This window comes from Saccostrea cucullata, unplaced genomic scaffold (assembly GCF_032062105.1).
Source record: "Saccostrea cucullata isolate Sc308-1 unplaced genomic scaffold, CSIRO_AGI_Scuc_v1 ctg2272, whole genome shotgun sequence".
In the NCBI taxonomy this organism is placed as follows: Eukaryota; Metazoa; Mollusca; class Bivalvia; order Ostreida; family Ostreidae; genus Saccostrea; species Saccostrea cuccullata.
The window spans coordinates 45001-70015 of NW_026935830.1; the positions used below are offsets into that span (position 1 = coordinate 45001).

The 25015-nt window shown below is 33.5% G+C and overlaps 1 protein-coding gene across 1 annotated transcript in view; it reads left to right on the forward strand.

Moving 5' to 3' along the window:
- LOC134243855 (tetraspanin-13-like) overlaps window positions 1-25004 on the forward strand; it is a 67284-nt gene extending 42280 nt beyond the window's left edge. The window contains exons 2-3 of the mRNA XM_062726083.1: window positions 3864-4031; window positions 24768-25004. Coding sequence (XP_062582067.1) covers window positions 3864-4031; window positions 24768-24842 — 243 coding nt within the window. The 3' untranslated portion in view covers window positions 24843-25004. The remainder of the gene's footprint in view (window positions 1-3863; window positions 4032-24767) is intronic.
- The last annotated feature ends 11 nt before the right edge of the window (window positions 25005-25015 follow it).

Below are 25015 nucleotides of genomic sequence, written 5' to 3' on the forward strand. Positions count from 1 at the left end.
TCTTCTAGAATTTCAGACTGCTTTGTTATTTCCCTTTCCTCATTATTTTCACTTTTAATAATTTTTGGTATTATCTTATTTGTAAAATGTCTATTTTCAAGATTTAAAAAATAACTTGTTGGTTTTTCCCCTTCACTAGTCCATTTTGCCCTTGACCTTATCATATTCCCCATAAGCTTGTGTTGCCTTATTGATTCTAATGCTTTTTTCTTCTCAACAATACTAGTGACATTGTTGTCATAATTTTTTTCCAGTTCAGTAATTTCATCAATTAGGTCTTTCTCACTTTTTACCCTCTCCTTTTTGATATAACTTGCATATGAAATTGTTTTTGCCCTTATCTCCATTAGGAGTGTCTCTAAAAATAATTGGTCATTTACAGTAAATTGTATTTCAGAATTGAATATTTCCTTAATGCTGGCTTCATTGTAAACCAGCAATGCATATTGTGTTTTAACATGATCAATAACATCATTTATGATTTCAATATACTTTGGGTCCTTTAAAAGAGAACTATTAAATTTCCATAAACCTTTCCCATGTAAGAAATCATTAAACTTAAGGGTCAGTAAAACTGGTGAATGGTCTGATCTATAACTTGCAAGAATATCACAATTTTGTATATCAGTCAACAATGAGTTGGATACAAGAGCAAAGTCTAAACGTGCTTGTTTCAAAGGGTTTGGTTTCCTCCAAGTAAATCTTTTTGCTTCTGGGTGGAACTCTCTATAAATATCTATTAAATTATGACTATCTATTTGTTCAAGTAATTTCTTTCTGGCTTTTGGGTTATTAATATGTAAATAATTGAAATAATCTTTGTTTGGGTCCAATACTAAATTAAAATCACCAACAATAATAACTTCATTGTCAAATTTGGTTATTAACTCTGACAAATTCTCATAGAATTCTGGAGAATCTTCATTTGGTCCATATATGCATATCAGACTTATTTTCCTGTTTTCAACTGTTAAGTTCAATGCAAGAAAATTGCCAGAATCATCTAAGATTTGATCATGGACTACAAAGTCAAAATTATTGTTAAATAAAATGGCTATTCCTCTAGCTTTTGAAGTGTATGAGCTAAAACGAGCTTCATAACCCCATTCATTTCTTATATTTTGTTCCATTTCATCAGTAAAATGTGTATCACTCAAGCATAGAATATTACACTTCTGTTGTCGGAAGTACTGAAAAACATCTTTTCTTTTTTTCGTATCGTTCAATCCCTGGCAGTTAGTAGATATTATTTTAATTTCTGACATATTTCATTTTCAAAAAACAATTGATTTAAAAGGCAATTTTTCCCCTGTGTTGACAATATACACCCCTCATCATCCGCGAGTAGATTGTTGGTTAGAAAGCACAAAGAGATAGAATAAGAAAGGAATAGAAGAAGACAGAAAAAGAAGTTGTTATTATGAGTCATGTTCATTGTTAAATTTGGTCAAAATAAGAGTGAAAATTATTTAGTTAAAGCAAGATAAACATACATGTTACATGATGTGTACAAAAATTATGTCACCGGATATCAACATATACATAGTAAATCGAAGAACCGTAATGTAATACGTTTTAATTTTCCGGAAAGCACGACAAATTTACAATTTCCGGAAAGCTCATAAGTCAAATAAAGTATATTTCAGTGTTCATTTTTTACCTTGATAAGCACATTATTAAATCTGCTTTACCATTACCCTTGTATCAGATTTGCATTAGTTTGATTGGCATTAGTTTAATTTGCATTAATTTACTGTGAATTAATCTCTCTGTGTGAACAGGGCATAAAAAGCATATACTGCTGATACAGGCAAATAATTTTTCATTGGCGTGAGAAATTTAAGGAAAAAAGAAAGGTGTGGCTGCCTTTTGTATGGTCACCTCCGACCTACTGTGATTGACATTGCTACTGAAATCTGAACATCATTTGGAAAGATGGAGAGTATTTTGAAAATGATTGTGATATGTTGACGATTCAACTGTTAGGGCAAGCGCAGATAGTTATTCAATTTTAATTTAGATTGGGCTTGTCAAACTACAAACTAAACAAGTGATGCATTGTGGGTTAAAAAAATTACTGCGGAAAAAATCTTGTTTGACTCAATGTGTAAGTCCGAATTTTCTCTTAATTTACCCAGGTGTTGTCATTAGAGCTCAATCTGCACTCACTAATGTGAAGAAATAGGGTGCGAGAGTGTACCCAAGCAATTCATGAGAACAGAAAGGAAAGAAAAAATGTGTCAAACTTGTGTAGTATTGAACGTGAGGGTTAGATGCTAGATGCTTCTAGAATGTGGCATACATGTATGTAACTTGATATAATGTTGAAGGCTCCCCAGTATTACGATAGATTCCTTTGCATGATGAATTTGATGATTAAACATGTGCATATACATGGTTATTTTCTTTTCTACATGTTGTTATAAAATATAGTATGTTACATTTTTAGCTCACCTGAGCCGAAGGCTCAAGTGAGCTTTTCTGATCACATTTTGTCTGTCGTCCATCCATCTGTCTAGCTGTCTGTCTGTCTAGCTGTCCGTCTGTCTGTCCGTCTGTAAACTTTTCACATTTTTTACTTCTTCTCAAGAACCACTGGTCCAATTTTGACCAAACTTGGTACAAGGCATCCTTGGATGAAGGGGAATTTAAATTGTCAAAATTAAGGGCCAAGTCCCCTCACAAGGGGAGATAATCAAGAAACAACAAAAATAGGGTGGGGTCATTAAAAAATCTTCTTCTCAAAAACCACTGGGCCAGAAAAACTGAAAGTTATGTGGAAGCATCCTGGGGTAGTGTAGATTCTAAATTGTTAAAATCATGACCCCCGGGGATAGGGCGGGGCCACAATGGGGAATCAAAGTTTTACATAGAAGTATATAGGAAAAATCTTTAAAAATCTTCTTCTCAAGAACCACTGGACCAGAAAAGCTGAAACTTATGTGAAAGCATCCTGGGGTAGTGTAGATTCTAAATTGTTAAAATCTTAACCCCCAGGGGTAGGGCGGGGCCAAAATGGCCGATCAAAGTTTTACATAGAAATATATGAGAAAAATCTTTAAAAATCTTCTTCTCAAGAACCACTGGGTCAGAAAAGCTGAAACCTATTTGGAAACATCCTGGGGTAGTGTAGATTCTAAATTATTCAAATCATGATCCCCTGGGGTTGGGCGGGGCCACAATGGAGAATCAAAATTTTTACATAGAAATATATGAGAAAAATCTTTAGAAATCTTCTTCTCAAAAACCACTGGGCCAGAAAAGCTGAAACTAATGTGGAAGCATCCTGGGGTAGTGTAGAATCTAAATTGTTAAAAGTCATTACCCCCTGGGGGTATGCGGGGCCACAATGGGGAATCAAAGTTTTACATAGAAATATATGAGAAAAATCTTTAAAAATCTTCTTCTCAAGAACCACTGGGCCAGAAAAGTTGAAACCTATGTGGAAACATCCTGGGGTAGTGTATATTCTAAATTATTCAAATCATGACCCCAGGGGGTTGGGCGGGGCCACAATGGAGAAACAAAGTTTTACATAGTAATATATAGTAAAAATCTTTGAAAGAACCACTGGGCCAGAAAAGCTGAAAGTTATGTGGAAGCATCCTGGGGTAGTGTAGATTCTAAATTGTTAAAATCATGACCCCTGGGGTAAGGCGGGGCCACAATGGGGAATCAAAGTTTTACAATGTTGAATCAACGCATCCTATGGTAGTGTAGATTTCAAATTGTTTAAATTATGATCAGTTGGGTAGGGTGGGGTCACAATATGTATTACAAGGGAAAATCTGGTAAAGAACGGAATGATAAAAGCTTCTCAGGAGAGCGATGTGGCCCATGGGCCTCTTGTTGTTATTTTACAGTTGAAGTGTTGTGAAGGCAACTCAAATTATGCCTGTTGTGCTGGAAATACTAATCAAACCTCAAATGTAACATGTCCCTGTGCTTCATGTTCAGAAAAACTTGCAGACAAAATTAATTATGGCTTCAAATTAACTGGTGGAATAGGCCTCTTCTTTAGCTTTACAGAGGTAAGTTTTAGGTGCTAATAACATTAATTTGAATCAAAGTGCTTTGTTTCACTTTTTAGGTCACCTGAGTAAACTCAGGTGACCTATTGCTATCCGTTTTCGTTCGTCGTCGTGCGTCATCCGTTGTGGGTAAACATTTGAACATTTTCAGTTTCTTCTCTGCAACCGCTCAACCTATATCAACCAATTTTGGCACAAAGCATCTATGGCTGGGTGAAGGAAAACAAAATTGTGAATTTTATGGTCCCTGCCCGCCTGGGGCCTGAGGGGTGGGGCCAAAACCACTAAAATCAATGCAATCTTTAAAAATCTTCTTGTTTACTCCTGGACATCAAGCAGTCAAACTGTTTGCATGATTGTAATCAGCATTGAGTCCTCTAACAAAATTTTGAAATTCATGGCCCTGGGGTTAGGGGTTCTATTGCTAGGGCGGGGCTTAATAAGTATATAGTGAAAATGCATTATTTCTTTGAAAATCTTCTTCTCTGCTCCTGGGTATTAAATAAACTAACTAAGTGCATAGTTATGATGAGGAAGAGAGCCTCTACCAAAATTGTGAATTTTATGGCCCCAGGGTCAGGGGTTCTGGTGTTAGGGCGGGGCTCTTTAGATTATATAGTGAAAATTCATGAATTCTTTGAAAATCTTCTTCTCTGCTCCTGGGTATTAAATAAACTAACTAAGTGCATAGTTATGATGTGCAAGAGTGCCTCTACCAAAATTGTGAATTTTATGGCCCCAGGGTCAGGGTTCGGGTGTTAGGGCGGGGCTCTATTGATTATATAATGAAAATGCATGAATTCTTTGAAAAAATTTCTTTTCTGCTCCTAGGAATTAAATAAACTAAGTACATAGTTATGATGAGCAAGAATACCTCTTCCAAAATTTTGATTTTATAGCCCTAGGGTCAGGGGTTCTAGTGATAGGGCGGGGCTCTATTGATTATATAGTGAAAATACATTAAATCTGAGAAAATTTTCTTCTCTGCTCTTGGGTATTAAGCAGATGAACTACCTATGTAGTTATGATGAGCACCAAGGACCCTAATCTTCCAGAATTGTGAATTTCAAGGCCCCAGGGTCAGGGGTACCAAAGGGGGGGGTGTACTTATATACTGAAACTGGATGAATTGTTTGAGATCTGCTCCTTGGTATTAATCAAATATTTTTGAAAAGCAAGGGTGCCTTTTCAAAAATTTTGCAATGTGTGGATCTAGGACTAAGGGTCAGGGGTTCATGTTTGATAGGTCATTACTGATTATTGCTGAATATTACTGATTACTTGAAATGCATTTTTTGTTCCCCCACCCTGCCTATGGGTACTAAGTAAACAAACTAAGCAACTGCTAGGTGTATTGTTATGATGATCAATGGTGCCTCTTTCAAAATTGTGAAAGCCATAGCATCTGGCTTAAACATGAATCAAATTAAATCGCTGGAAAGTTGTTGCATAATGCTCAGGTGACCTATAAGGCCCATGGGCCTCTTGTATTTCAATGACATATATCGGGTGCCCGGGTTTAAAAAATCGAAGGCGTAGTACTTCTAAGTTAGGATTGAAGTGGAGAAGGAAAAAAAGTCAAAATTTCAAATCAAAATGATTTTTCAAAAAATTCTCATGATCATGATAATTTTTTTATTGTATAATACAAACCTGCAATTTTTTATGCACAAAATTAGAACTAAAGATATTCAGTCTTGAGATCTAAGCTGAAAGCACAAATGACCTTTCAGATTACTTTTCGTCAGTTGTCCATCAGTATGTCTGTAAGGAATGGGTGAACTTAACACCCTATTTTTAGCTCTACTGGTCAGAGACCAGAAGAGCTTATGCGATAGTAATGCATCCGTTGTCTGTCCGTCTGTCTAGCTGTTTGTCTGTAAATAATTTTTTACTCCTCCTACAGTTTTGGTCTGATTTCAATATGACTTGGCACATAAGTAGACTACACCAAGATTCATAATTCTACATATCGGTTTTTGATTTCGATGAACAGTTTGCCATGGTAACTAAAAATAGAAATTTTTGTGAAATAATTTAAAAATGCTACTCCTCCTAAATTTTTAGTCTGATTTCAATTATAACTTGGCACACAAGTAGCGTACACTGAGATACATAATTCTATTTATTAGTTTTTGATTTCGATGAAAGGTGTTGCCGTGGTTACTAAAAATAGAAATTTATGTAAAATACTTCAAAATGCTTTTCCTCCTACAAATTTGGTCTGATTTCAATAAAATTTGGCACCTAAGTGGAAGACTACACTAAGATACATTATTCTATATATCGGCTTTTGATTTTGATAGAAAATAGAAATTTCTGTGACATACTTTCAAAATGCTACTCCTCCTACAGTTTTGGTCTGATTTCAATATGACTTGACACACAAGTAGACTACACTAAGATACATAATTCTGGCTATCGGTTTTTGATTTTGATGAACAGTGTTGCTGTGGTTACTTAAAATAGAAATTTATGTGAAAAACTTTAAAAATGCTACTCCTCCTAAAGTATTGGTCTGATTTCAATATAACCTGGCACACAAGTAGACTATACTGAGATACATAATTCTATTAGTTTTTGATTTCGATCAACGGTGTTGCCATGGTTACTTAACATAGAAATTTATGTAAAATACTTCAAAATGCCACTCCTCCTACAGCTTTGGTCTGATTTCAATATAACTTGGCACACAAGTAGACTACACTAAGATCAAAATTCTATATATCGGTTTTTGATGTCAATGAATGGTGTTGCCTTGGTTACTTAAAATAGAAATTTCTGTGAAATACTTTCAAAATGCTACTCTAAATAGAAATTTCTGTGAAATACTTTCAAAATGCTACTCTAAATACAGTTTGAGTTTGATTATGCTATAATTTGGCATATGAGTAGACTACACTGAGATACATAATTATCAGTTCTGTATTTTTGATTTTGATTATTAGCTCACCTGAGCCGAAGGCTCAAGTGAGCTTTTCTGATCAAAATTTGTCCGTCGTCTGTCGTCGTTGTCGTAAACTTTTCACATTTTCATCTTCTTCTCAAGAACCACTGGGCCAATTTCAACCAAACTTGGCACAAAGTATCCTTGGGTGAAGGGGATTCAAGTTTGTTCAAATGAAGGGCCACGCCCTTTTCCAAGGGGAGATAATCATGATTTAGAGAAAAATTATTGGCATTTTTAAAAAATCTTCTCCTCAAGAACCACTGGGCCAGGAAAGATGAAACTCATGTGGAATCATCCTCAGGTAGAGTAGATTCAAGTTTGTTCAAGTCATGACCCCCGGGGGTAGGGCGGGGCCAAAATGGCCGATCAAAGTTTTACATAGGAATATATAGGAAAAATATTTAAAAATCTTCTTCTTAAGAACCTTGTAACAACAACTGGGCCAGAAAAAATGAAACTCATGTGGAATCATCCTCAGGTAGAGTAGATTCAACTTTGTTCAAGTCATGACCCGTGGGGGTAGGGCGGGGCCAAAATGGCCGATCAAAGTTTTACATAGAAATATATAGGAAAAATCTTTAAAACTCTTCTTCTCAAGAACCACTGGGCCAGGAAAGATGAAACTCATGTGGAATCATCCTCAGGTAGAGTAGATTCAAGTTTGTTCAAGTCATGACCCCCGGGGGTAGGGCGGGGCCAAAATGGCCGATCAAAGTTTTACATAGGAATATATAGGAAAAAAATGGCCGATCAAAGTTTTACATAGGAATATATAGGAAAAATCTTTAAAAATCTTCTTCTCAAGAATTTTACCATTGAAACAGGAAAGATGAAACTCATGTGAAATTATCCTCAGGTAGTGTAGATTCAAGTTTGTTCAAGTCATGACCCCCGGGGGTAGGGCGGGGCCAAAATGGCCGATCAAAGTTTTACATAGGAATATATAGGAAAAATCTTTAAAAATCTTCTTCTCAAGAACCATTGAAACAGGAAAGATGAAACTCATGTGAAATTATCCTCAGGTAGTGTAGATTCAAAGCACAAAAAAAGGAGGCAATCTGCCCAAACTCGAAAATCCTCTTTCGTGGACGGGGGAGGGGGGGGTAGTGGCCAACTTTTTCAAGACCAACTTCCTTTCACATCCAATTTTTGGGGAATACAATACTACATTTCCTTCATATCACTGTTCTGTGGTAAGAAGTGGGGGGACCAACCAACCTTTCAATGGATATTTTCAATAGTAAAGGTAATGTTGGGAAGAAATTTGGGCCCCCCCCCCCCCCCCCCCCCCGTTGCTACGTGCCTGCGATATTTTATATTTTCCGCTTTCGTCAAGTTTTAGATATGGGCCCTTTACATTAGAGCATGCACTCGGTATATACATGACTGAACATTACACGGCGCCAAGTCAAATGTACATGTATTTCGACGTAAACCTCGAACATGCTAAAGTAAAAAAAAATACTAGCAATCTTCATATACTGTGGAGGAACAATCTCTAAAATTCGATTGACAAAAAACGGAAGGAGTGGTATAATAGACAAGGAATTGATTATCTGCCAAGTTATCATGTCTAAAAAAAAAAATCTCAGTTGGGATGGGGTATGTCCCGGAAATCCCCCCTCTACATCCGCGCATGATATCTTGTCTTAAAAAATACTTACTCAAGAATGCATTCATTTACTTCCAGTTGTCCCTTTTCTAATAAATCTTTATATCAAAATTGTTTCCATTACATATTTATTCAAACATTAAAACCTCAGTGTCCATGCACGCAAGTGACTGTTCCTCAATTTTCTGCCCGCAGTTTTGTTTTCCTCCAGCACTTATTTTCTCCTGTGCTGGCGTCTTGACATAGTTACCACAAGAGCATTATGAAATCAGAATGTATACTTAAAATAGTTTTGTTTTCTTTTTTCTAAACTAAATTAGGGTGAAATCATTCATATTAAAATATTTTTAGAATAAAAGCGCTATGTGACAAAGATTTTCAGGTCTGTATGAAGCAATTAATATCCATTGAGGGGGACAACAAAGAACTGTTACTTCGGGAGCGAAGGGGGGGGGAATAAAAATTACTTGTTACGCATAAATTAAAAAGGTTCCAGACAAATGTTTAGTTACCACAGGTGCTTAGGGACGGGGAAAATTTATACCCTCCGATACTGAAACAGAACGTTCTGTTTTTGTATCAGAGGGTATGAATTTATAAAAGGCTTTAAAAACTAGCCTTCTTTCCCCTTAAATTTTTGATATTTCGGTTGTAATACTTTATAAATATATCATAGAAAAATATTATTTTAAAGTAAAAAAAACCCACTGGGGTACGGAACAACCGGGGGGAGGGGGGGCTGGTGGTGTTCCAAGCACCTGTGATAGCTACAACTTCGGATTCCAACAGATGATATACATATCCGACGATGACGTAATAGCCTTTCTGTTGTTCTGTTCAATGTTCATTATAGTATACTTAACATAAAAAATTCGCCCTGTGTGCCTGGTTCAAATAGCTATTCAATGTAAAAAAAAAAAAAAAGAATTCTTATGAATCTATACTTTTTCACAATGTCCTGGTCCTATATCATGAATAAGAAACAACACATAAAATCAATTTTCCGCAGTTAAATATTATTGCGGAAATATTGAGCACACTCAGTAAAAGGTATTAAATACAAATTACATGATCCCTTGTCATTTGTGTTATTTTAATTTTCACTTTCACCCTTTTCGGCTTCGGACGAAACAGAATCGGTCGAAGAAGAATAATCAGTTTGCGTACTTTCTTAACTCAAATATACAAAGCCTATTCTTAACAGACAGATCTACGCATTGCTCTGATATATCAACATTTCTGTTCCCCAAAATTTGCCATAATTTTAGATAATCAAGAGCACTTTTTAGTATACTTATGTAACTAGATTTTGTCGAGTGTTCTCTTCATGGGGAGATAGTCAAGAAAGGACAAATAGGGTGGGAGTTTTAAAAAAATCTTCTCAAGAACCACTGGGCTAGAAAAGCTGAAACTTATGTGGAAGCATCCTGGGGTAGTCAGAGGTTTAAATTTTCCTTAACGACATTGGATTGATATTTAAAGTCTTAAACTTTTTTTGCCAAGTATATTTTTAGCTTCTACATACATAGCTTAATTAAACCCCACACAACTAGTTGCGTGAGGTATAATGTTTTTGACCCGTCTGTCATTATATCCCACGCAACTACTTGCGTGAGGTATAATGCTTTTTATTGCTGCTTTGACCGTCTGTCAGTCAGTCAGTCCGTCAGTCCTGTTTCCAACCAGTTTTGTAACATTGTTGCAACTCCTCATAAACTGCTGCACAGAATTGTGGAAAATATTTGTCTACAGGAAATTTTGGACACAATGTGTATTTTTTGTGCATATTCAGGACATTCCGATTCCATTATTTTTTCCGGGAATTTCCACACTTTCTTAACTTCAAAGTTCATTTGGCTCATACCTTGAATATAGAGATGAACAGTTTGTCAGCGCTTCTCTTTCTCATAAACCGCTGCACAGAATTTCGTCAAACTTTGCAGACATTTAGGTCACAATATGTAGATGTGCATATTACCAGGAAATTCCGATTTTTCAAAGATGTTTTTTCCTAGGGAATTTCCACACTTTTCAACTTAGCTTTTTTTGGCCATACCTTGCAAATATAGAGATTAGCATTTTGTCAGCGTATCAAAAACCTGAACACTTGGTTCATAAACTGTGCTGCACAGATTTCCGTCAAACTTTAGAGATATTTAGGACACAGTGTGTAGATGTGCATATTACCAGAAAATTCTGATTCCTTTATTTTTCTGGGAATTTTGGCACAATAACACAATTTCAACTTAACAATAATTTTGGCCATACCTATATAATATATATATGAACATTTTGTACGGCGCGATCCTCTCATAAACCGCTGCACAGAATTCCCGTGAAAATTTGCAGATCATTTAGGACACAATGTATATAGATGTGACAGGGTATTTACCCAGTAACATTCCGAATCCTGTATTTTTCTGGGAATTTCGGAACAATCTGGACATACACAAAATTAAAGAATGTTTTAGGGATATCTTGAATATAGTGATGAACAGTTTGTTACTAACTCCTCATAAACCGCTGCAGAATTTCATCAAACTTTAAGATATTTAGGACACAATTTGTAGATGTGCATATTACCAAAGTTCATTAAAATTCCAATTCTTTCATTTTTTCCGGGATTTTCAGCATTCAGTTTTGGAGGAGCATGGGGTATGTGAGCTTGCTCACTTTTTCATATTCATTAAAATTCATAATCAAAAAATGGGGTCATTATGTCTTTGATTAATTGGCGCTACAGTACATTTGATGTGACCTTTTTGCACTGAACTTTGTTTCTTATATTAAAAATTATATTTTTGACGTTTTTCCTCCAATATCTTTATCCAATTAAAGCATGAAACAAGATGAACTTAAAGTTTGTGTGCCCAGAATTATAAAAAGACACTTAAAAATTGTGCATAAGAAAAAGTTTTGAATTGCTTCACATAATCAATTATTTGACCTTTCTGCACTAATAAAAAGTTATTTTTCTGGCATTGAAAATTTAATAAGCAAGAAAATTATATTGAAGTCTTAAACTTTTTCTGATTTTAAGCAAATAGACCAAATTTATCTTGAATATTTAGAAAAGAACACCAAAAGTGGGGGTATATGATGTAAATTTTTAGATATTATTAAAAGTCAATTTTATGTTAAAATTGGCTCAATTTTTTCCCGGATTTTCAGAATATATTTACTATATTTGTCACACTTAGTTGATAGAATTCATAAGAAATAATTTATTAGATATTTCAGAACCAGCATAACACTTTTAACTGCAAAAAACAGCTTTTTGTGCAACCAAGATGGAAAAATAGGAATCCGAAATTAACAGTACTGGAAAATCAGAACATTATCGTCTAAAAAACCTTCCGCCACAAAATATAGTCCCTATCTTAATTCTACTGAATGGAATTTAATCGCTGTTTTTTCATTGAATGTAGTTAAATTTGCATTGTAGAATTCAGATTTAATGTTAGAACTTAAAAATGATGCAGAATTTTATAAAAAAAAAAAAGGACCTGACCAAATTACGCTCAAAATCTCAGGATCGAACGTCCTTAAACATTCACTGGTCCAAGGACTATTAAGCTAGTAAAATTCACTAGTCCATGTCATTAAATGACTAGTCCAAAAAAAAAACATACTTATAGGCTAAATAAAAATTATGTATGTTTCCTGTAACATTCCCAAAAAGTTAAGGGTCAGTAGATCGGGATTTTTTTTTTGGCTTATGAATGGTCAAACATCTCCCGACTGAATAAACCAGGTGTTTCATTTACAGTGGACACCCAACATGGCTGCCTTACAGCAGAAAACAAACTTCAATAAGTTGTGGGTCGAAATTGTTTTAAGCTCTACTGGTCAGAGACAAGAAAAGCTCATATGATAGTAATGCGTCTGTTGTCCCTCTGTCTGTCTAGCTGTCTATCTATCTGTAAACAATTTTTCAAAATGCTACTCCTCCTGCAGTTTTGGTCAGATTTCAATATAACTTGGCACACAAGTAGAATACACTAAGATACAGAATTCTGTGTATCGGTTTTTGATTTCGATGAACAGTATTGCTGTGGTTACTAAAAATAGAAATTTGTGAAATACTTTTAAAATGCTAATCATCCTAGAGATTTGGTCTGATTTCAATATAACATGGCAAATAAGTAGACTACATTAAGATACATAATTTTATGTATTGGTGTTTGATTTCGATCAACAGTGTTGCCTTGGTTACTAAAAATAGAAATCTCTGTGAAAAACTTTTAAAATGCTACTCCTCCTACAGTTTTGGTTTGATTTCAATATAACTTGGCACACAAGTAGAGTACACTAAGATACATAATTCTGATAATCGTTTTTTGATTATGATGAACATTGTAGCCGTGGTTACTTAAAATAGAAATTTCTGTGAAATACTTTTGAAATGCTACTCCTCCTACAGTTTTGGTCTGATTTCAATATATTTTGGCACACAAGTAGACTACTCTAAGATACATGTAATTCTGTGTATATATTTTTGATTTTGATGAACGATGTTGCCAACTGTTACTAAAGATAGAAATTTCTGTTAAATTTTATTAAAAGCTACTCCTAGAATTGTAGTCTTATTGCAATCTTGCAATAAAAAGGGCCTTAGTCAAGAATCATAATTATGTTTATTGCTTTTGTAAAGATTTATGTCCAAACTGCTACTTTCTCTTCCTTTATTATAGGCACAAACCAGTAGAGCTACAGTCTTGACAGAGACTTCTGGTTACAATAATGATTACTCTTTATATTTAAGGTAAATGTTAACTAGGTTGACATATTTTATGTTTCAAGTAAAGCTACAATTAATATACATATTAATAAATGAAATCATTTGGCAGGAAAAACAAATCCACCCAGGGGTAATTTGAATGGGTCAGTCGGGTTACAGTATATATACAGTGGACCTTCAGATATCCGGACGCCAGATATCCGGATGCTTCAGTATCCGGACGATTTTTCATTGGAACGAAATTTTTAAATGTTATTCTGTCTTGTTTAACTGGTGATTCAGATATCCGGATGCTTCACATATCCGGACAAATTGACTGGGAACCAAAGTGTCCGGATAAATGAGGGTCCACTGTATATATATAACATATATAATTTTTTTTGGCCTTAATTTTAATCAATTAATGAGGCATTCCAGGGAGTTAAAAAAAATTAAAAAATACTTTTAATTAAAATATTTTTTCTTCTCAAAACTGCTAGTCTGATGGACTGTCCGAAGGTAACATTTAGCTAGTCTGCCACCATAAACTTTAGGACCGGATCTTTTTAAACCGATGGTGGTGTAGATTCTAAATTGTTCAAATCATGACCCCCAAGGATAGGGCAGGGCCGCAATAGGGAATCTTAGTTTTAGTTGGTCTGAAATTGTAGTATTTTTAAATTCATTTTTTTCGAAACAAATTGTGTAAACAGGTAGCAAATGCTGTAAATGCATGTATCTTTATTCTACAGTTTTCTTAAGAACACCCGAAAAACATGTGCTGACCATGTATTCTGAAGACAAAAATCATGTGATCCTGAATTTCTATTGATATTCAAAAAATCTTCAGGCACCATGCCTTCAATATTTATTTAGTTTACCTCAAAAAGAGCATTTTAAATTCACATCTTTATCAAGAATACATGTTTAAGATATCGGGGATTCATATGATGGAGAGAAATAAACATTTATGAAACGTTAATTTACGGCATTTTTTTCTGGTTTTGCAGTACAGTTGAGATGTTTTGGAAAGAGTTTTGTCCCTTAGAATTAGAAAATTTCCAATTATTTTGGGAAGGGGGGCTTAGTGTTTTACAAACATCACTTGTTCACATTTTGAACTTCAGTTAGTGTCATGACCCTGTAGTGTAAGGAGGGACGGTAATCAAAGTTAAACATAGGAATACATGGGGAAAAAAATCTATTAAACCTTCTATTGAAGAACTGTGTTATTGTTACACATGCATTCTCAGGTTGTGAAGAATTTTTTTTCAAATCATGACTCCCAGGAGTAGAGAGTGCCCCATGCCATGGGTCAAAATTTTACAAAGAAATATACAGTGGAGCTTCATACTTTGGTTCCCAGTCAGTTGGTCTGGAAATACCATATAATGGGTAATTTTTACTGCTGTAAATTTTTACGAATTTGTGTCAAAAAAGGGTGATTTAAATTTTTACGCGTTATTTTTTTACGAATTGAACAGTCCATAAAAATAAAAATCATCAGATGTAAAATTCCCGATCAGTGATTGTTAGCACGTAAAGTTAGCACGTTTACGTACAAGTAATGAGTCCGGAAACCCGGTGTAAGAGAAAGAGAAAGAGAGAGAGGTTTATTAAATTATAATGATATAAACAATGCATAATATATATTTTTTATCATTTACCTTTAAATACATGAACAATGTGCCCTTCATTTATTTTTTTTTTATAAAACACATAGCTATGCACACCGTGTGCTCGTCTGGTGTTTACCGAAAACAAAGAGAGACCACTAAAACTATCATAATTGAAGTGAAAGTACCTGTATTAAGAGGTCGAAGTTTTATTCAAAGCACATGAAACAGAAGAAAGGGTCAAAGATTGAAAACACGGGTATAATTATTAAGTCATTATCAGAAGTTATGCGTCTCGTAAAAATACTAAAAAAGTAACCAGGTAGGACTAATTGATTAATTAATTGACGATGTTTGTATTATAAATTTATACAAGTTAATTATAAGTACACTAACTATATAGCCTACAGGGAGTGAGCTTAATGACGATTAGCATTACTTTTATACATAGACAAGACAAGACAGACAAGACTTCATTCTCATAAACTGTAACTATGTTGAAAATTTACACGGGACATTTTATAAATTATGTGAAATTTTACGCGTTTAAATTTTACGGATTTATAAAACTCATAAAAATTAGTAAAAATTAGCAGCACGTAAAAAATACCTTTTATAAGGTATGAAGCGTCCGGATACCTGAAATACCTTGATATTAGTTATATGGCCTTTCAGTAAAGCTAAGAATGCTGCTTTATATCATTAAGTTATATTGTTAAAATACTTTATAATATATAAGAACTAATCTGTCCTGGTCTAGGTACCAAAATAAAAATGTAAATTGTCATTTGGTAGACCTGGAAGAGAAAACGTCTTTCGGTTTCTCTATTCTTATTTGATATGAACACCCATGAATGTTAAATGTGAAATTAACTACACTACTCATAATCATCCCAAGCAAGTATGTATAAATGATTTTTGATAATGAAAGTGATTTTATAAATGCATCAAATCACAGAATCGGTTTGGCACAAAAAATATTGTGCATAAAAAGAACCTTCAAAGTCATGTCTATAAATAGCAGTACATTAAACCATGTTACGACTTAATTCTAACAGTAAAAGAAATATATTTGCTGACCCAGGGTACAAATAAATTAGAGACATAAAAGCATAAAATTTTCCTGAATTAATATTTATCAAATACATATTAGAGAAGCTAGAGTCTCCTGCCATCAGTCAATAATTAACCTTGCCACAAACCATTGATAACAGGTCACACTGGTGGCCGGAATACAAGAAGCGAAATTCCTTTTAAACAAGATGAAATAACATCTAAAAATTACTTTTCCTTGAAAAATCGTCCAGATATTGAAGCACATTAGATATTGTCCTCTCGACATCAAAAAATCCAATTTAATTTAAGCGCATTAAGCTGAGGTTTTCAACCTGTCGGTTTTCCTCAGGTAAGTTTGGTGTGTAGCTCAATTGAAATTATGCAAGAAATTAAGCATGTTTTTGTTGCAGACAGAATCCTTCTCAAAATTCTTTCTTTAAAAATTAATATTTAAGGTCTTTCGTCTTCAGCGGAAGACCCTCTAGTGATTCTACTGTTTCTTATTATTAAGGTCTTCCGTCTTCACGGAAGACCTTATAGTGATTCTACTGTTTCTTATTATTATTCTTATTATTCTTTTTTTTGACAAAATTTTGTACAGGCGATTTCTCGTAAACTATTCAGCGGTTTTTCATGAAACTTTCACAAAATATGTGTCATTATATGAAGTTGTTACATCCATAGAGAAATTTGGAAAAATCGCTTCTGGTGCCAAGTTATCGACAATTTCCTGATTTTAAAATGCAATTTTGTCGCCCCTTTTTATCGAAAATGGCTCAAGATAAGACCTGGAGACTAATTGGAGACGATAGTTTGTCACTTTGTGGTTTGCAGAATCACCTTCTTGTGCGTCGTCAGTACTTCCGGTTGTTACGAGATGCAAATTTAAAATAATCGTATTTTCAGACTTTTTTGTTTTAAAGTATTTTTCATTTATTTTTGGTATATTCATAGAAGTCTTCCTTGTAATGCTTACTATATAATTTGTTTGAATGTTGATAAATCTAAACTCTAGATATTAGCATTCAAAAATCTGAAGCGGGTCCAAAATGGCGGCTGTCTCTGTCAACGCCGACATTTCGCAATAGGGGTTTATGGAGGCAGCCGAGCGTTTGCTTGAACGAAAGTAACATAAGGATAAATGAAATGTAAAGGAATACTTAGATTGTCACGTCGTAGTTTCGTTGCAGTTCTTTGTCAAACTAACGTCTTCTATAATTGGTAAAAGACTAAATGTGCAAAGGAAATATCTTTTGTGCACCATGGAAAAACAGATCTTTAATCATGCTTATAAGTAATGCTTTCTCAAAAAAGAATATCAATTAATATTTAAGTATAAATCTTAACCACTGTTTTTCCTATGCACAGTTGTGTCATATTAAACTAATAAATAAGACAAAAATAAGATTTTTTTTTAAAAAAAGATCGCTTCATAGAGTTTATTTTAGCATTCTTGTCTCAGAGTTATTGAGCAAGAATGAGATCTGATTCCATGACCGTTGTAGGACGAGCCATGTTTTTCGGCGAAACATTTCACCTTTGTCGACTTACTAATCGGGATAGTTCACTTTGGGGATACAAAGGAAATTGAACATAGTTAAAAATTCGTAACTGTTTCGCCGCTTTAGTGTTAAATGCATTTATTCAATATTTAATTTGTAAAATGTGTTAAATATACTTTCTAAACCTTGAATAGACTATAAGAACGTTCTTTTTTTAACTTCATTAAAGCTATCACACCTATTTAATAGAACATTCCAAAGAAAAGGCGCAAAGATTAACACGTGGGTTTGCCGCTGAATTTTGAATAGTGACCTGCCTTCATAATTTTAAGACAGCAGCACTGTTTTGTACATAAATACAAGTAGATTTAGAGTAGAGGTCGCGATAGCGGAGTATTAAGTGCGGCGGAGTTTCATGCTGGCGTCTTGTGTTCAATCCCCCTTGTGTGCAAATCTTTTTCAATTTTTCTGTTCGATTTAACGTTTTCCTTCCGGAAGCAGACGGAAGACCTCTCGTTGCTCGCAACGAGTTTCATGTGTAGTTAAGGTCTTCCGTCTTCAGCGGAAGACCTTCTAGTGATTCTACTGTTTCTTATTATTATTATTATTATTATTATTTTTTTCCCCAAAATTTTGTGCAGGCGATTTCTCGAAAACTGTTAGGTGGTTTTCAATGAAACTTTCAGGAATCATGCGTCATTATATGAACTTTGTTCATCAGAAGGAAAATTTGGAATACTCACCTTCGGTTCCAAGTTATTGACAGTTTTCTGATTTTAAAATGGATTTTTGTCCCCCCTTTTTTACGAAAATGGTCTAAGATATTAACTGGAGACTTGTTAGAGATGATAGATGATGACTTTAAGATATGTGAAATCACCTTTTTGTGTGTCGTCAGTACTTCCGGTCGCTAGCGGAAGCGAATTTAAAAAGTCCGTATTTTCTAACTTTTTTGTTTTTCAATATTTTTCATTTATTTTTGGAATGTTAATAGAAATCGTTCTTATAATGCTTACTATATAATTTGTTTGAACATTGATAAATCCAAACTCTAGATATTAACATTTGAAAATCTGAAGCGGGTCCAATATGGCGGCTGTCTATGTCAATTCTGACATTTCGCAATAGGGGTTTTCAGAGGCAGCCAAGCGTTTGCTTGAACGAAAGTAAATATGGATAAATGAAATGTAAGGGAATACGGGGATTGTCACGAAGTAGTTACGTTGTTATGTGTCAAACTATGTTTAAATCCATGGTCGTCTCAAACGTCTTCTATAATTGGTTTTGGCTGGTTCTCAAAGTAGAAAAAGAAAAGACTAAATGTGCAAATGAAATACTATCATTTGTTTTGCGGAAAAAACAGATCTTAAATCTTAGTTACAAATAATAGTTTTAAGAAACAATATCGATGTATGTAGTAAGTATCAAACGTATCCACTGTTTTGCTCATGCACCCTAGAGTCATATTAAACTACATTTGTAATAGGGGAGACAAACATAAGAAAATCATTTTTTAGAAGAATTGAGTTTATATTAATATTCTTGTGTCAAAGATATGATTTAAGTTATTGAACATAAATGGTATCTGATTCCTTGACCGTCTTAGGGCGACACATGTTTTTCTGCGAAACATTTCAACCTTTTCATGAAAGTTTAACTAATCGGGATAGTTCAGTATTGGGATAAACAGGAAATTTTAAAAAGTAAAAAGTTATTGCAGTTTCACTGATTTAGTGTTACTTATCTATTTACGTCATAGAATTTGTAAATGTGTTAAAAACAATTATTTCTTTACCTTGAAATTTTAGCTATGAAAACGTTCTTTTTTTATTTCCATTGAAGCTATCACACCTATTTAATGGGACATTCCAAAGAAAAGGCGCGAAGATTTACTTGTGGCGTTTGACGCAAAATTATGAATAGTGACCGCCTTTCATTATTCTAAGACAGATGAACTGTTTCAGAAGTATATACAAGTAGATTTAGAGCTGTGGTCCCAATACCGTAATACAGCGCTTTGGATATAGTTTCCATAAAAAGTTTTATCACTTTTTCAGCTTGATTTTGCTTTGGACCTCTCGTTTCATGCTGGCGACCCTAGTGATTCTACTGTTTCTTATTATTATTATTATTATTAATCCCGTTTGTTTCCAGGAATTATGCATCATCATAAAGTTTTACCTTTGGTTCCAAGTTATTCACAGTTTTCTGATTTTAAAACAAAAATGGTTTAAGATATTTGGAGACTTGTTAGAGATAATAGAGGATGACTTTTAGATATGTGAAATCACCTTTTCGTGTCATTACTTCCGGTCGCTAGCGGAAGCGAATTTAAAAAGTTCGTATTTTCCAACTTTTTTGTTTTTTAATATTTTTCATTTATTTTTGGAATGTTAATAGAAACCCTTCTAAAAGTGCTTACTATATAATTTGTTTGAACATTGATAAATCCTAACTCTAGATATTAACATTTTTTCCATATGGCGGCTGTCTATGTCAACTCCGACATTTCGCAATAGGGGAAGGCAGCCAAGCGTTTGCTTGAACGAAAGTAAATAAGGATAAATGAAATGTAAAGGAATACGGGGATTGTCACGATGAAGTTACGTTGCAACAAACTAAGTTTAAATCGATTCGTCTCAAACGTCTTCTATAATTGGTTTTGGCTGGTTCTATTATGTTATACATATATCTACTATCATTTGTTTTGCGGAAAAACATATCTTAAATCATAGCTATAAATAATAGTTTTAAGAAACAATATCGATGTATATTTAAACGTATCCACTGTTTTGCTCATGTACACTTGAGTCATATTAAACTAATAGGAAAGACAAACATAGTAAAACCATTTTTTAGAAGAATTGAGTTTATATTAATATTCTTGTCTCAAAGAATAGATTTAAGTTATTGAACATAAATGTTGACCGTCTTACGGCGACACATGTTTTTCGGCGAAACATTTCAACCTTTTCATGAAAGTTTAACTAATAGGGATAGTTCAGTATGGGGATAAACAGAAAATTTTTTAAAAGTAAAAAAATATAGCAGTTTCGCTGATTTAGTGTTACGTATCTATTTACGTCATAGAATTTGTAAATGTGTTAAAAACAATTTTTTTTTACCTTGAAATTTTAGCTATAAGAACGTTCTTTTTTATTTCCATTGAAGCTATCACACCTATTTAATGGGACATTCCAAAGAAAAGGCGCGAAGCAAAATTATGAATATCATGTGTCATTATATGAAATCCCTTTTGTTTCCATAAAATTTAATGACTTTTTTTGCGGGGGTTCATCTAGATTTTTTTCCCCAAAATTTTGTGCAGGCGATTTCTCGAAAACTATTCAGTTGTTTTCAATGAAACTTTCAGCAATCATGTGTCATTATATGAACTTTGTTCATCAGAAGGACAATTTGAAATACTCACCTTCGGTTCCAAGTTATTGACAGTTTTCTGATTTTAAAATGGATTTTTGTCCCCCCTTTTTTACGAAAATGGTCTAAGATATTAACTGGAGACTTGTTAGAGATGATAGATGATGACTTTTAGATATGTGAAATCACCTTTTTGTGTGTCGTCAATACTTCCTGTCGTTAGCAGAAGCGAATTTAAAAAGTCCGTATTTAACTTTTTTGTTTTTCAATACTTTTCATTTATTTTTGGAATGTTAATAGAAACCGTTCTTATAATGCTTACTATATAATTTGTTTGAACATTGATAAATCCAAACTCTAGATATTAACATTTGAAAATCTGAAGCGGGTCCAATATGGCGGCTGTCTATGTCAACTCCGACATTTCGCAATAGGGGTTTTCAGAGGCAGCCAAGCGTTTGCTTGAATGAAAGTAAATAAGGATAAATGAAATGTAAAGGAATACGGGGATTGTCACGAAGTAGTTACGTTGCAATTCTGTGTCAAACTAAGTTTAAATCCATGGTCGTCTCAAACGTCTTCTATAATTGGTTTTGGCTGGTTCTCAAAGTAGAAAAAGAAAAGACTAAATGTGCAAATGAAATACATACCTACTATCATTTGTTTAGCGGAAAAAACAGATCTTAAATCTTAGTTACAAATAATAGTTTTAAGAAACAATATCGATGTATGTAGTAAGTATCAAATGTATCCACTGTTTTGCTCATGCACCCTAGAGTCATATTAAACTACATTTGTATTAGGAAAGACAAACATAAGAAAACCATTTTTTAGAAGAATTGAGTTTATATTAATATTCTTGTGTCAAAGATATGATTTAAGTTATTGAACATAAATGGTTTCTGATTCCTTGACCGTCTTAGGGCGACACATGTTTTTCTGCGAAACATTTCAACCTTTTCATGAAAGTTTAACTAATCGGGATAGTTCAGTGTGGGGATAAACAGGAAATTTTAAAAAGTAAAAAGTTATTGCAGTTTCACTGATTTAGTGTTACTTATCTATTTACGTCATAGAATTTGTAAATGTGTTAAAAACAATTTCTTTACCTTGAAATTTTAGCTATGAGAACGTTCTTATTTTTATTTCCATTGAAGCTATCACACCTATTTAATGGGACATTGCAAAGAAAAGGCGCGAAGATTTACTAGTGGCGTTTGACGCAAAATTATGAATAGTGACCGCCTTTCATTATTCTAAGACATATGTACTTTTTCAGAAGTATATACAAGTAGATTTAGAAATGTGGTCCCAATAGCGTAACAGTAAGTGCTTTGGATTTTCATGCTGGCTACCCGGGTTCAATCCCCTTTGTTTCCATAAAAAGTTTTATCACTTTTCAGCTCGATTTTGCGGGGGGGTCAGAATCGGACGGAAGACCTCTCGTTGCTCGCAACGAGTTTCTTTTCTAGTTATAATAATATTTATAATAATTCGACAATTTCCATATACTGTGTGTTTTTTAATCAAATGTTATAACGAAATTACATGTAGCACCAAAACCTGTCCTTGCAATCTTGTGACAAAAAGGGGGGAATTCAAATTAAACGAAAGAAGATACTAGCTCATAAATAAGTCTCTCGGTAAATAACAAGCTTAGAAACAATTTTTTTTTAGAATAAACTGTTTAGAAATATAATAGTCTAAATATGTTTTAAAAGATAGAACCCTGAACGTGATTTTCCATAACGCATGGTCTGTAAAAATTAATGGTCAGGGCTTCAGAGCGCGGGGATGATTCCCCAACAAGTATGGCCATATAGTTGAACCGGGAATGGAATCGTCTGCATCATACTTTTTTTCTTTCGGAATTTTAATTTCAAATATTAAATGCAAAACAAGATGTTATAATCTGACTAATTTTTCTTCTAAAACTGGTTATTATATACAGTAACTTTGTCACCACATGGCTTGAATAAAAGCAACAGGTATAGGTTTGTCTTATAGGAGATAAATATAAATTTTCACTTGACCCCTGAACAATGTTACTGTAACAATGTTGTCATATTTGTTTTAAAAAAAATGATTTTCTCTAGGAATATAATGTTTGTTTATTTATGTTTTGACAAATTAAAATTATCGATTGTATTCGTGAAATGAAATCTCCCCTTTTAAAATTAAAATTATAAATGTATAAGCATGATTTTTCTTAAAATGTATTTATTTATTTAATAGATTGATTATATTTTTGACACATTCTTATGAATTAAAAAAGATCGATGGCTTTTATTTCACGTTGACATATGTGGTAGGCATCAAAAGCCTGAATGTTAATTTGATGGCTTTTATTTACACAAGACATTGCTGAAAATTAAATGTGTCAAATCAAAATATCCAATCCCAGGCTTAATTTCAAAAGCCAGGTAAATTTGAAATGTTCAAAAGCATTTTAGATAGATTCATGTTACCGTTACTTTGTTCAATGAAACACACAGTAAAAAATCTTGAATAAACTTCATTGAGTGGGTTATTTGGGGCTACAAATTACACATATTGTTTTTACTCTGTTTCTTATTATTATTATTATTATTATTACGGAAAATCTTTTGAATAATCTTGTAAACTACACATCTGATAAGGTGAAACCTTTTTAGGGTCAGTAGGCATGTTAAGATCAAAATGCGCGCACGTGCTTGCAAGAGCGTGCACCAACGCGTGAAATGACCAATATAATGAATATTTCTTTTTAAATTTTAGATAAAATGTTTTGAAACTTAAAATATAAGGATATATTGTAGCAGAAAAGATGACATGTCAAAGTTGAAAGATCTCACGCGCATGCACGTGCGCTTCGCTCTGATTGGCTGAAACTAAAGTCTCGATATCTTTCTTGTTTTTTGATAAAATCATTTGAAATTTTGAATATAGTCATACATTAGGGAGATCTAAAGCCTGGTATAAAAGAATTGTCATGAAAGAATGTGCATGCACGTGTGCTTGCAAGAGCGCGCACGTGCAACACTAGAAATGTCCAATATAATTGATATAAACGTAACTATTTAATTTTTTTTATGAAATGTTTTGAAAGTTATAATATAAGGATATATCAGAAGCATAGACTAGATGACATGGTCAAAATAGTAAGATCTCACGCGCATGCACGTGCGCTTAGATTGGCTGAAACTAAAGTCTCAGTACTTTCTTGTTTTTCGACAAAATCCTTTGAAATTTTGAACATGGTTATACATTATAAAGATCTACAGCAAGAATTATCATGAAGCATGCGCATGCACGTGTGCTGCAATCTGATTGGCTGATATTTTAATTGTCTATAACAAACGGGATAAAATTTAGACTTTGAATAGGTATCATGGATTTCTACATAATGGTACACAATTAAAAAATCTTGCAAGTGCGCGCGCGAATACGCAAAAGGGCCAATATTTTTAAAAAACATTAAAATGTATATTGTAAAGATTTTTTTATTTATTCTCACGATATATAGATATGCTAATTGTTTAGACAACATACCATGATCATCTTGCATGTACATGCACGTGCCTGCGCGTACAATGCGTTAAATGACATATAGTTGATATCATTATACCTTTTATAATTCTTTGATGAAATCCTTCGATACTGATCATATTTTGTAAAATTTTTTAAAGGGTTTTATTGAACTAACATGCACTAGTTTTGTATTTTAATTTTTTTTAAATATTGAACTAACATGGTTATATGTAAGAATAGTCATATACAAAAAGAATGGATTTTGAGAGAAAATAGCAATTTAAAAAGTTTTGTCCAGTCATTTATTTGACAGGTAAATGATATATTTTATAATTTATCAAACTCAGTATGTTTACTTAATCTCTGTCATATTATAACGCTTTATTTTTCAGATTCTGGGTGTCTGGATAACAGTTCGATATAGGAACCAAAAAGATCCACGAGCTAATCCTAGCTCATTCCTTTAACTGACAATTTCTACAGAAATTTGGGACTGCATGTAGACATTACATTTTTATTATTACAACTTTATCTTTGTTGTGGGACTTCATAATAATGAGCTCACCTGAGTTCAAGTATTAAGTGCACTTTTTTGATTAAATGAGGAGTGTCCGTCTGTCTATCCATCATGATAAGTTTG